This window comes from Scyliorhinus torazame, chromosome 19 (genome assembly GCF_047496885.1).
Source record: "Scyliorhinus torazame isolate Kashiwa2021f chromosome 19, sScyTor2.1, whole genome shotgun sequence".
Taxonomy (NCBI): Eukaryota; Metazoa; Chordata; class Chondrichthyes; order Carcharhiniformes; family Scyliorhinidae; genus Scyliorhinus; species Scyliorhinus torazame.
This window is the reverse complement of record NC_092725.1, coordinates 74,149,769-74,163,307: the sequence shown is the minus strand read 5'-3', so window position 1 is coordinate 74,163,307 and position 13,539 is coordinate 74,149,769. Positions and strand designations below refer to the sequence as shown.

The following is a 13,539-nucleotide window of genomic DNA, read 5'->3' as shown; positions in this document are numbered from 1 at the left end:
GTTGGCAAAAAGACAAGCAGCGTTTGGGCAAGTGAAGGTGGCATTGTACAAGAAGGGGGTGCGATTTGGTATGGTGTACCCAGCGAAGTTGACACCAGTATAACACCAAAGACTTTTATTTTGAGACAGAGGAGGCAGCGGAGGCTTGGGACAGACGTGAAGAGCGGAACCGGAAGAGAGACTGTGGATTGTGTTTGAGCAGCTGGAAAATGTATAAATGTTACAACTTTCTTTTTACCGATTTGTATTGCAATTTACTTCTCTTTGCATTGTTACAGAGTTCAAGTTAATGGTGGGTTGATTGGCGTTCTGTGTTGCGACGGTTAAATGTTATGTTAGTGAATTGTAGGGGTTTGGATTGTTGGGTTTGTTTTATTGTTTCTTTCTCTGGGACTGGGTGGAAGGGGGCGATATGTCTTGGCGGGGAGAGCCACCCACGCTAGCTAACTAAATTCAGCTAGTGAACGGGGTGAGGTCAGAGGAGTGCTGCGGACGTTGGAGCCTGGATAGCAGGCCTCAAAAGGGCCTACGAGGCGAGCGAGAAGGAGGTGAAAGGGATGGATGTTGGGGGATGTTGTTGCAGGGGGAAATGTAGGGGGGGTTCTTGGAGAGTGGGGGGGGGGGGGGGGGGGGGGGAGGAAAAGGGGGTTCGATGTTAACAATGGACAGGGGCGGGTCAGCCTTATGGGGCAGGGCCCGGTGGTATGGTGATGGTGGATAAGAAAGATGGGGGGGGGGGGGTGGTGAGAGACCCCTGGTAAGGATAGTCACGTGGGGGGGGGGGGGGGGGGGGGGGGTAGTGGCGCTGTTAAGTGTATACGGTCCCAATTGTGACAATGTGGGATTCGCGAGGAAGTTGTTTGGGGGCCATTCCCGACTGGCCCAACATGAGCTGATTGTTGGATTGGGGAAGAGAAACTGGAACTTGGTGCAGGAGCCAAGGTTGGACAGATCACGGCCACGCTGGCTGGGCTCATGGTAGAAATGGGAGGGGTGGACCCTTGGAGGTTCCTGCACCCAAGGGAACGGGAGTACTCATTTTTCTCAGCGGTCCATAAGGTATACTCGCGGATCGACTGTGGTGGGAAAAGCTTTGCTGGCTGGAGTCAAGGGGTTGGAATACTCTGCAATTGCAGTGTCAGATCACGCTCCACATTGGGTGGATATGGTGCTGGAGAAGGGGATAGCGCAGAGACTGGGGTGGAAACTGGATGTCGGGCTTTTGGGGAACCAAGTGTTCTGTGAGGAAATTGAAGAGGTAATTAAAGAATATGTAGGTTTCAATTGTACGGGCGACGGTGTCGAAGGCGGTCGTCTGGGAGGCTCTAAAAGGCGGTGTTGAGGGGTGAGGTAATTTTGTTTAAGGCCAGGGTGGACAAAGAGGAGAGGATGGAGCGGCGGAGGGTAATAAACTGAGGGGTAATAGATATAGGACAGAGGTCAGAGGTAGGTTCTTCACGCAAAGAGTGGTGAGGCCGTGAATGCCCTACCTGCAACAGTAGTGAACTCGCCAACATTGAGGGCATTTAAAAGTTTATTGGATAAGCATATGGATGATAATGGCATAGTGTAGGTTAGATGGCTTTTGTTTTTTGACTTCCCATGTCGGTGCAACATAGTGGGCCGAAGGGCCTGTACTGCAATGTATCGTTCTATGTTCTATGTTGGAGGTAGATAGGAGTTATGCAGAAGATGGGGACCCAGCTTCCTGGAAAAGAGGAAGGAACTACAGGCGAGCTTCGACCGACTGTCCACCAGGAATGCGGTGCGCCAACTGAGACGAGCAAGGGGTGCAGTTTATGAACATGGAGATAAGACACTCTGTGCCTGCATTAAGAAGTTTGGGAGCATGGAAAGGAATAGTGCGGGGGGGAAAGAGCATAGGGTGTCCTTGTATGCCGACGGCTTGCTGCTGTATGTGTCAGAACCCGAGTGCGCCGATAGGAAGAATATTGGAGCTACTGCGGGTATTTGGGTCTCTCTCGGGGTAAAAGCTGAACCTGGACAAGTGGGTATTTTGTGGGGTCACGGCCGGGGGTGGGGGGGCTGCCATTCCGTAGGGCATCCTGGCGTGGCGGGGGTACCTGTTGGAATACTTGACCCTTGAGAAGGTTAAGTTCGAACTGAAGGGAAGCTCGGAGGGGTTCTACAAGTCATGGGCACTATTTATTATGCACTTTCAAGAACTGGATAACATCGAACATTAGTTTGGGGGGGGGGGGGGGGGTGCTGTGTATATCAAGGGTGACTATGGGTAATCCCAGATTCCTTTGTCATTTGTTTATGTAAACATGCGGGCTGATGTTTGGGGTTGGTGGGAGGATGGGAGCGTTGTTACTGTTATGGGGATTGACATATCTGATGCTGGTTATTGTTTGTTGTTGGTGGGTGTAAATTCGGGAGAAAATGTGAAAAAGGAGAATAAAAATATATATATATTTTTTTTAATCTAGGTCACTGGCACCAATGAGATATACCATTTGAATTCTGTTAGTAATGCTGCATGAGAGAACACCAGTAATTATCTAACAGTACATTTGTGGTGTCTGGTCCCGTTTTGGGATGATTGGTTTTTAGGGACCAGGGTGGATGTTTGACTCTAGCACGTGTAGGCTTTTGCCTCAGATCTATTCTGGACACGGACTGGCAGCCACAAAGCTGTAAGATTGCATGTTGTAAATAAATGTTCGCTGTTTTATACCTAGCTGGTGAGCCAAAGTTATTACAACATTCCATCAATTCAAACTTGTAAATAGACAATCAGGAAGTTCAAAAAGGTCTATTGCTGCACGCATTATATGAAGGAATATGAAACCTTCATATATGTAGTATGTTATGAAAGACACCATAAAACATCCAAGCTGTAATTCGACAAACTAGTGCGCTGCAATTATGATAAACTTGGAAAAAAAAAGTACATGGGATGGGTATAAAGTTATGTAGGGGGGGTTCTTGGAGAGTGGGGGGGGGGGGGGGGATGATTCATTACAGTTTTTACAATGGCAAGAACTTTGAATAAAGTTGAATGAAGCAAAGATTTACAGGAGCAAAACCAGACCGTTGCACCATGTTTCCATGTCTTTATTCTCAGTGGCCAGGTTTACAAAATGTTCTAAAATTGCCATGACAAAATGACTGCTCTAAATGCTTGGCCAGTTAAATTTACCAATGGATTTAATACTAAATGGAACAGAAATTAACTGAGGGATAAATTAAAAGGGGCCGCTCCTGGTCAGGGCACTGCCCAAAACAACAAAGAAGAATGGAAACTTAGCAACATTAAATCATAATGTGAAAAAAGGGGTCGATAAAGCAATCCCTGCAGTACCCACCATGGACACCGCATGCTCCCTCTCCCGGGCACCCAGCCACGAATAAAGCCACAAAAAGGGGTAGGCAGCCCGACCCGGACAACCCCCTTGATTACCCACTGCCTGGACCGGTTAATGGCGACTTCCGCCAGGCCCAGGTTCACGGGAAGGTTGGCCAGCTTCCCCGCCACTCGTGCCCGTAGCTCAGGAGTGTGGGGTTGAAGTGCAAGCAAAACCTCAACAACATTGTCAAACCAAAAAGTGAGTGCAGCCGAGGACATTCAACATAGACATGGGGCATGGACTTTCAATCCACAATCCACAAAAATGGCAAATTCCCTGGAATCCCACGACGGTTGCAAAGTACTGTTGGGTACATCACCATCCATCCCAGGTCCCCATGATTGAGGGGGAGGACACCTCCATAGGACGGGCCTCCAGTGGGGACCGCCGCCACCAGATGGCAATGAAGCACGCCAAGGTGTGTCCGGATAGCAGGCGAGGGCAAAAAAGGTGGAAGGTGTGAAGCAGTAGGCTGTACAGGAAACCCCTCCGCGCAGTGCAAAAAGGCACAGACGGCATTTCTGCCAGGCGGCTAGGATTGTGGGGCACCGGCAACCGAGGATGTAGCCATCTAAGATGACCACCTGCAAAGGACCATGGGAATTATGGCCAACCCAGGACTTAAGACAGTTACAGAGCCCATGTATATTTGAAACGCAGGTAACCAAGCCCGATCGAAACCCCCGCTTGTTTGTGATTTAATGGCCCATTTTCCCAGGACAATATGACTGCTAAGGACCCACCCAGCCACCAAGGCACCTGCCCCTTTATTGGCTGAAATCGAAGACGGTGATCAGAGCCCTGTCGAACTACTGGGGCCCAAAGGTTCAGGACCGCCCCAAAGAACGCGAATTCCCAGAGGGATAAAAGAGCACAGCCATGTGTTCTGTCTCTTTTGGATCCAGCCTGTGCCAGCCAACTGTAGCAGGAACAGCCAGCCAAGTTGAAGACCAACGATCGCTACCAGACGGATGAGCCCAGCAGAGACAGAGCCACTTTCTTTGAACCAGCCGAGTGAAATCCAGACAAAGGCCTTATCCATTTGCACAGTGCCGGTCGCCCTGAAGTTAAGTATAGGTTATTGTAGCTGATAGGTGTAGTTTAATTCATAGTAGATATTGTGTTTGCATGTAGAGGTAACTCGTGTATGTAAAGAAACCATTTGAACTAACTAACTGGTTGTGTGGTCATTTGATCGATGCAAGGGAAGACATGTGGTTCACCAACATCATTAATATTAATATTAGCAACAGTATTGGTGACGTTGTTGGGATCGAAAATGAGCAACAGTGGGGGAGGGAGGGGAGAGTTCAGGGCCGGGGCCAATGTGAAATTCCGTTCGAGCAGAGGTCCGTGCAGATGGGACACCACCACATACCTGCGCCGCCTGGAGATAACACCGCTGGGTCCGAGGATGATCCTTTGGAGGTCTTTAATGACATTGGCTTCTTACTGGACGAACACTGCTGCGCGCTTGTTTTTTTATTTGGAGAACTGAGAATTCACATTGCATTGACTTATATCAGCACACTTATTTGTGACAATTTTCTACCACAACACCCAGCAAGTTTATACAACAAATCACCTCAGACCATACAGGAGTGACCAAATGTACCAACAGGAACATTTTCGGAACAACTGCTGTGTTTCAATGAAGGACAATTGACAGCAGGAGAATCAGTGACAACAAATGATGAGGGCAAGGTGTTTGCTCTTTTAACCTAGATTCCTTGTTATGTAGAAAGCTATTTTGGGGGTCAGAATGGATCTTCAGGCATTAAGAGTGGTTTGCAGCCAAAAATGGAAGACGTCCATGCACTATAGCATTTGAGTTGACCTCACAATAAATTAGACTTCTGGTATTGTTATGGGCCAGGGTTTAGAGAACCGCAAAGTGTATCATGGAGTTCACCTGACCCACAACTTTTAATAGATTGTGGAAAGGAGCACACGGCCCACTCTACAGGTACAGCAGAAATGGAAAAGTATTTTTTAAAGCAAAACAATGTTTATTCTATGAACTCAAGTTAACCTTTTTAAAACATAGTGAACATCTTAGCAACCATTAATTCAAATACAACCCCAAAGACTACAACACTAAGTAATGCTTCATAAAACTTCCCAAACACCCAAAAGACAAAAGAAACACCTTTTAACAGAAGCACATTAGGTTTACATTTATAATTGTATCCGAGAACATTTCGAATTCTGAATTCACCAAATGATCAAGAGATAGTCTTTTGATGGCAGAGAGAACAGCAGTACACCTGCTTGGTCTGGCTTCAGCTCCAACACTGAAAACGAAACTAAAACACACTGCAACAAATAGCCTAAAACAAAAGTAAATAGCTGACAGACAGCCAGCTCCACCCATTCTCTGCAAAGGTACATTTCTTAAAGGTACTCTCACATGACAGGTATAATATAACAATAATTATAAATGGAGTAGTCTATTAGTCAGAATCAGAAAAGAAAAGCCTCAGCAGTAAGTGAGAGACACTCCATAAGCATTAAGTAGCAAGATGATTCCCAAATTCAAATACGGATCGAGGGGAAAGAAACAAAAGAGCAAGACTGGTGTATAAGTTCACTGAAACAAGGTGACAGTAGGAGCAACAAGTACCATACCTAGCTCTGGCCACAGGGAGCGAGGCAAAGACCAGAGTGTCAGGAGATTAAGCTTTCAAATTAAAACAAAAAAAGGACACAAAGTAACACACTGATTCAAACAGACAAAAAGATAATTTCTTGATATCCATCCAAAATTGGTAGCTTTGAATCAACACCAACTATTTTTTTAATGAAGTATGAGTGGAATGAACAATGAGATTAAAAGGAGGCCATTTCAGGAAAACATTTGAGGGGGAAGAAAAACACAAGCTACTGTTGTTAAAGTGGAATTTTATTCTCTGCAAGCAGTCACAACCACCAAATTCTAGATGAACACTTCTAATTTCCAGTCCACGTTCAGTGAACAGATCGCAGCTGGTGTTAGAGTTAGAACATTTCGTACTCTGCCTCAATAGAGGCAAATTCTATTTGCCAACCCACTGCTCCAGATAAACAAGTGATCAGGATTTGGAATGCATTGCCCATTAGTGCTGTGCTGCAGATTCAACAGAAACCTTTCAAGATCTGAAAGGGGATATGGGACCAACTTCAAAAAGAGACTCAAATGGGCTGAATGACCACCTTCTGCGGGTGATGATTCAAAGATCCATCCAGGGACCATCCTCTATCGGATAGTTTAACACAAATGTGGGCACACAGTGCAACTTCAACATTATGGAATGAGGACCAACAACATCTCAGGGGCCTAGAATACTAACAAAATGAAACAAAGGTCAGCATCCTACTTCCTCTACAGATGCTGCCTGACCTGAGTATTTCCAGCACCCACAGAATTGTGCTTGCGTATCATTGGAAATTTAAAAAAGCCCAAACAAACCATAATGGTAAATTATATTTAATTCAAGTAGACAATTTAAGAGTATTTTCTAGTCAGATGCTTAGTAAGCCAACAAGTTGAGGCCAAAGGTTTTACGTTTACTCAATCGAAGCTTCAATCTTATTCAACTAGGAGTTACCAATTTGCGAGAGTAGCTCAGGGCTAATCAAATGGTTACTTCACGATTTCTGCATATTTATCACTGCAGTATTACACTACTTTCCAAATATCACTTTGATAAGGTCCCTCACGGCAGACTGGCCAAGTAAGTGCCCATGGGAACCAAAGCAAAATGGTACATTGGATCCAAATCTGCTGAGATAGGAATTAGAGGGATGATTCTGCGATTGGAAGTTTGTTTCCAGTAAGATTCCACCAGGCTTGGTGCTGGGACCCTTGCTATTTGTAGTGTATGTTAATGATTTGGATTTAAAATGTAGGGGGCATCAGGAAGTTAGTGGATGACATGAAAATTGGTAGGGTGGTAAATAGTGAGGAGATAGCCATAGACCGCAGGAGTGCGTCAATGGATTGGTCAGGTGGACAGAGTAGTTGCAAGTGAAATTCAACCTGGACAAGAGAGAAGCAAGGTATTGGGGGAGGAAGTGGTGGTAATAAGGCAGTAGGTTACACTATAAATGGTAGGACCTTGGAAAGTACTGAGGATCAGAGGGGCCTTAAGATTGCATACCCACAGATCCCTTTATTAGTCAAGGCATAGGGAGGGCATGCAGTAGCTGAATAAAACACTGGTTAGGCAACAACTGGAGTACTCTGTGCAGTTCTGGTCACCACATTATAGGAAGGATGTGATTGTATAGGAAGGATGTGATTGCACTGGAGAGGGTGTAGAGGAGATTTACCAGGATGCTGCCTGGGCTGGAGGGTCAGGGCTATGAGGAATGATTGGATAGGCTGGGGCTGTTGTCCTTGGAGCAGCAAAGGTGGCGAGGAGACCTAAAAGACTTGTGCAAAATTGAGGAGCATTGTGGTAGTCACCACTAGTAGTAAATAACATGTATTACGGCACTGCCCGTATAGTAGAGGTACATGGGTAAATCCCTGCCTGCTGGCTCCGCCCAGTAGGCAGCGTATAAAATGTGTGCGCTCGCCGGTGGTGCAGCTATTCTGGTTCCCGCTACAGGAGGCACCACACCTTACTCAATAAAGCCTGGTTTATTCCACTACTCTCGTCTTTGGGGTAATTGATAGTTTAAAAAATCTTGCTGCACTATGGATTGCCGCATCAACCCTGATCGCCTGCAACTGAGCCCTCAAGCAGCCAATGCTACGTCTGCCTTTGACCACTGGCTGGCCTGCTTCGAAAGCTACCTCCGAACAGCCGCTGAGGAACCCTCGGACTCGCAGAAGCTCCAAGTCCTCTATTCACAGGTGAGCCCTGACATATTTCCTCTCATCCGGGATGCACCCACTTACTCCGAAGCGATGGAGCTCCTGAAAGGACATGACGTTCGACCAGTCAACCAAGTATACACCAGGCACCTTCTGGACACGAGACAGCAACTCCCCGGGGAGTCTATGGACACTTTATGCAGGCCCTGCACATCCTAGGTAGGAGCTGCGACTGCCAGGCAGTTTCGGCAGTCCAGCACACCGAACTTTTAATTAGAGACGCTTACGTCACGGGCATGAAGTCTGCGCATGTCCACCAGCGGCTACTGGAAGGGGGTAAGCTTGATCTTGTGGGAACTAGGCAGCTCGCTAATTCGTTAGAAGTGGCCTGCCGTAACGTCCAGTCCTATGCCCCCGACCGCGCGGCACCCTCGTGGGCCTCACCAGCTGCCGACTCCAGCTCACCGCAAGCCTGCGCCACGCAGCAGCCAGCCCCCACCCCCCAAAGTGCTATTTTTGCAGGCAAAACAAACACCCCAGGCAGCACTGCCCGGCGCGGAGCGTGACCTGCAACGGCTGTGGGAAGAAGGGACCACTTGTTTCTGTTTGCCAGGCCGGGTCGGTCGCCGCTGTTCCCTGGCCCGGCGTTCCTACACCCCCCACGTGCGACCCAGGGGCGCCACCATTTTCCCCTTCGCAAGCCACAGGCGATCCATTGGCACCGCCCTCTTTGATGCCACCCACCATGTGCACCCTGTGGGCACCGCCATCTTCAGCGCCATTTTGGACGGCACCTCAGCAACGCTGCTCGTCTGGCCGTGCATCGCCTGCCATCATCTCCACCACCGCTGACCAGCCCGGGACCTCCAGCATCTGCCGCAGCTCGCCTCTATCACCCTGGATCAGTCCCAGCCCCGCAACCGCGATGACGACGGTGAAGATCGATGGGCACGAGACGACCTGCCTCTTTGACTCCGGGAGCACAGAGAGCTTCATCCACCCCACTACGGTAAGGCGCTGCTCCCTCTCGGTACACCCGGTCACCCAAAAAATCTCCCTGGCCTCCGGATCCCATTCTGTGGAAATCCGGGAGTACTGCATCGTGACCCTCACCGTCCAAGGCGTAGAGTTCAGCAACTTCCGGCTCTACGTTCCCCCCACCCCCCTCTGTGCTGCCCTGTTACTCGGCCTGGATTTTCAGTGCCATCTCCAAAGCCTAACCTTAAAATTCGGCAGACCTCTACCCCCACCCTCAGCGGCTTCACGCCCCTCAAGGTCGATCCCCCTTCCCGGTTTGCGAACCTCACCCCGGATTGCAAACCCATAGCCACTAGGAGCAGACGGTACAGTGCCCAGGACAAGACCTTCATCAGGTCGGAGGTCCAACGGCTTCTGCGGGAAGGGGTCATTGAGGCCAGCAACAGCCCCTGGAGGTTAAAGTGGTAGTAGCAAAAACTGGGGAGAAGCACAGGATGGTCATGGACTACAGTCAGACCATCAATTGGTACACGCAGCTCCACGCGTACCCCCTCCCATGCATATCTGGACATGGTCAATCAGATTGCACAGTATCGAGTCTTTTCCACAGTAGACCTGAAGTTCACCTACCACTAGCTCCCCATCCGCCCGGAGGGCCGCCAATACACTGCGTTTGAAGCAGATGGCCACCTCTATCACTTCCTTAGGGTTCACTATGGCGTCACTAATGGGGTCTCGGTCTTCCAGCGAGAGATGGACCTAATGGTTGACCGGTACGGACTGGGGACCACCTTCCCGCTCCGAGATAACCACCACCTGCAGCCACGATCAGCAGGACCACGACATAAACCTCCAAAAATTCCTCCAGACCGCCAAACTCCTTAACCTCACATACAATCAGGAGAAATGCGTGTCCCGCACCAACCACTTAGCCATCCTTGGCTCTGTCGTGGAAAATGGAGTCCTAGGGCCCAACCCCAACCGCATGCGCCCCCTCATGGAACTCCCACTCCCCCAAGGCCCTGAAACAATGCCTCGGGTTTTCCTCCTACTATGCCCAGTGGGTCCCTAATTACGCAGACAAGGCCCACCCACTCATTCAGTCCACAGTTTTTCCCCTGACGGCTGAGGCCCGCAAGGCCTTCAACCGTATCAAGGCAGACATCGCCAAGGCCACGATGCACGCAGTCGACGAGTCCCTCCCCTTCCAGGTGGAGAGCGATGCATCGGACGTAGCTCTTGGCCGCCACCCTCATCCAGGCAGGCCCATGGCCTTCTTTTCCCGTACCCTCCATGCCTCTGAAATTCAGCACTCCTGTCGAAAAGGAGGCCCAAGCCATTGCAGAAGCTGTGCGGCATTGGAGGCATTAACTGGGCGGCAGAAGATTCACTCTCCTCACTGACCAATGGTCGGTTGCCTTCATGTCTAACAATTCGCAGCGGGGCAAGATCAAAAACGACAAGATCTTGCGGTGGAGGATCAAGCTCTCCACCTATAATTATGAGATTTTGTATCGCCCGGGGAAGCTCAAGGGCAGTCACCAGAGACTGCCAAGTCTGCACAGAGTGCAAGCCGCACTTCTACCGGCCAGATCGAGCGCACCTGGTGAAGGCCTCCGGCCCCTTTGAATGCCTCAGCATGGATTTCAAAGGGCCCCTCCCCACCACAAGACTTATTTTCTGAACGTGATTGATGAGTATTCCCGGTTCCCTTTCGCCATCCCATGCCCCGATATGACTTCTGCCACAGTAATTAAAGCCCTCCACAGCATCTTCACTGTTCGGTTTCCCCACCTATATCCACAGTGATCGGAGATCCTCTTTCATGAGTCATGAGCTGCATCAGTTCCAGCTCAGCAAAGACATTGCCTCGAACAGGACGACCAGCGACAAACCCCGGGGAAATGGGCAGGTGGAGAGAGAGAACGGGACGGTCTGGAAGGCCGTCCTGCTGGCCCTGTGGTCTAAAAATCTCCCGGTCTCCCGCTGGCAGGAGGTCCTCCCTGACGCGCTCCACTCCATCCGATCGCTCCTCTGCACCGCGACCTACGAGACCCCTCACAAACATGTGTTTGCCTACCCCAGGAAGTCCACCTCCGGGGTCCCGCTCCCAACATGGCTGACAGTTCCTGGACCCGTCCTCCTTCGAAAGCATGTGCGAACCCATAAGTCGGACCCCTTGGTCGAAAAAGTCCACCTCCTACATGCAAACCCGCAGTACGCCTACGTGGCACACCCCGACAGGCACCAGGACAGTGTCTCCCTCCAGGACCTGGCACCCGCTGGACCCCCCCCCCCCCCATTGCCTTAGTCACCCCTGCGCCACTCACCCTCCCTCCAGCGAATCTCACCGCAGCCCCCACTCCAGCAGGATCCGCCCTCCCACTGGTTCCAGTCAGGGGTGATGAAGCCGAGGACAACACGCTCGCGGAGTCGCAGGTGACCAAGTCAGCGCTCATATCACCACCAGGACTGAGGCGATCGCAGAGGGTGGTCAAGGCCCTCGACAGACTTATAACTTGTAATGTTTTCCACCACCCCCACCGGACTCTTTTTTTTTTTTTTAAAAACAGGAGGTGAACGTAATAGTCACCACTAGTTGTATTACATGTATTACGGCACTGCCCATATAGAAGAGGTACATGGGTAAATCCCTGCCTGCTGGCTCTGCCCAATCAGCAGGGTATAAATGTGCGCGCTCGCCGGTGGTGCAGCCATTCTGGTTCCAGCTGCAGGAGGCACCACATCTTTGCTCAATAAAGCCTCGATTATTCCTCAACTCTCGTCTTGGTGGTAATTGATAGTGCATCAGGACTGAAGACAGTTTTTCCATTGGTAGAGGGGTCAATCACCAGGAACATAGATTGGAGGTTGAGGCTAAGATGGGGGTGGAGGAGAAAACCTTTCACCCAGAGCGTAGTGGGAGTCTGGAACTCACTACCTGAAAGAGTGGCTGGGCCAAGCCAATGAAAATGGGATCGGTACAGATCTTGACCTGCAGACATGACGGGCCGAATGGCCTCCTTCTGTGTTACAAACGTCTATAAATCACTGAATTATTCGTCCAAGGGGTTTATTTGGGAGAAAAAAAATTGAGAATTGGGTGCTCCCTTAGAGAAGACGAGTACTCCTGCATCAACCCCCCTCCCCCCCCCCCCCCTCCCCTCCCCTCCTCTCTCTACCCCCAAACAAAACAGAGCCAACACTTACAATTCACGGTAGCTTGCACCCCGAACACATCGACAACAGTACCACTGCTAAAGACACAAATGGGCTTGCTTAAAGTGACGGTGGTGGCAGTTCGGAGAGCTTGGATTCCGCTGCTCAAGGAAACTTCTGGCTTGAAGCTCAGAACTAGAAAAAAGGGGAGAGATTAAGTGTAAATCATCTTTTTGAGGAAGAAATGCTATTAAAAACAAAAACAAACTCGATCAACGTGGAATGGTTTCACAGAAGAGAGATCCAACGGTTCTTTCACGCAACAAGCTAATTTACCATCGCAGAGAGCTGGGAGGATCCAAACCCCGAATACAAATATAACGATCTTCATTTTAGCGGGAAAGGTACCGACAAACGGACTGCAAGGAGTGAGCGAGTGGAAGTGACTGAGGAGCAGCAGGTCAGACCGTGTGGGATGAACGAGCTGCTCACTGAACCCATCCAACCAGTCTAACCAGCTCACTTTCCCAATCCCAAAGCATTCCACCTGAAACCCATTTACTGTCGAGCTTCCTCGTGCGGCAGTAAAGTCTTTCAAATGCACTGGCAGAATTGGAACTCACAAGCGGAAAAGTCATTTCATTTAAACCAATTGGAGGATTTACAAGATTCTCAATGAGATCACGGTCATAGCTTTAAGCATTCAAGTTTGCTGAGACCAGAGCCACAAGGAGAAGATAGATCACAAATCAACTGAAACCCTTTATTTCCTTATTAAATAAAATTAAAACATTTCACAAGTAAAGTCCTAATTTCTGCATTACAACACTGTGATGTGAACAAATACTCGGGGTACAATGTGCTTCACTGACGTAGTGAAATGTACTATTTCCACACCTTTCTTTCCAGCTCCAAGTACAGTTACACAGTTACATTGATATGAAATGATTTCAGTGTATTTGCAATTTATAGAGTCCCAAACTAACTCCAATAAATATGGGAGGCCTTGACCAGAGCTTCTCACAAGTCCTGAACTTCATTGTGTTGATTTATGTGTTTGTTTTGTACCTTGCTCTGTCTTTTTTAAAGGAACTGTTATTAAACTAAAATACACTCACATTTCCTGAACTAGTCACATGTGGAGTATCAACCCCAGTACCATGTTCACCTGGAAAGAGCTCAGGCCATTGTTCGCTGAACGAATCCCTGGGCCTTTCTTTTTTTTTA

At 49.1% G+C, this 13,539-nt stretch overlaps 1 protein-coding gene across 1 annotated transcript in view; it reads right to left on the bottom strand.

The window, feature by feature from the left end:
* The window catches only part of LOC140396224 (uroplakin-3a-like), a 42,127-nt gene extending 29,272 nt beyond the window's left edge, over positions 1-12,855 (bottom strand). The window contains exons 1-2 of the mRNA XM_072484544.1: positions 12,649-12,855; positions 12,364-12,507 (exon numbers count right to left, since the gene is read on the bottom strand). Coding sequence (XP_072340645.1) covers positions 12,364-12,507; positions 12,649-12,703 — 199 coding nt within the window. The 5' untranslated portion in view covers positions 12,704-12,855. The remainder of the gene's footprint in view (positions 1-12,363; positions 12,508-12,648) is intronic.
* Between the last annotated feature and the right edge of the window lie 684 nt (positions 12,856-13,539).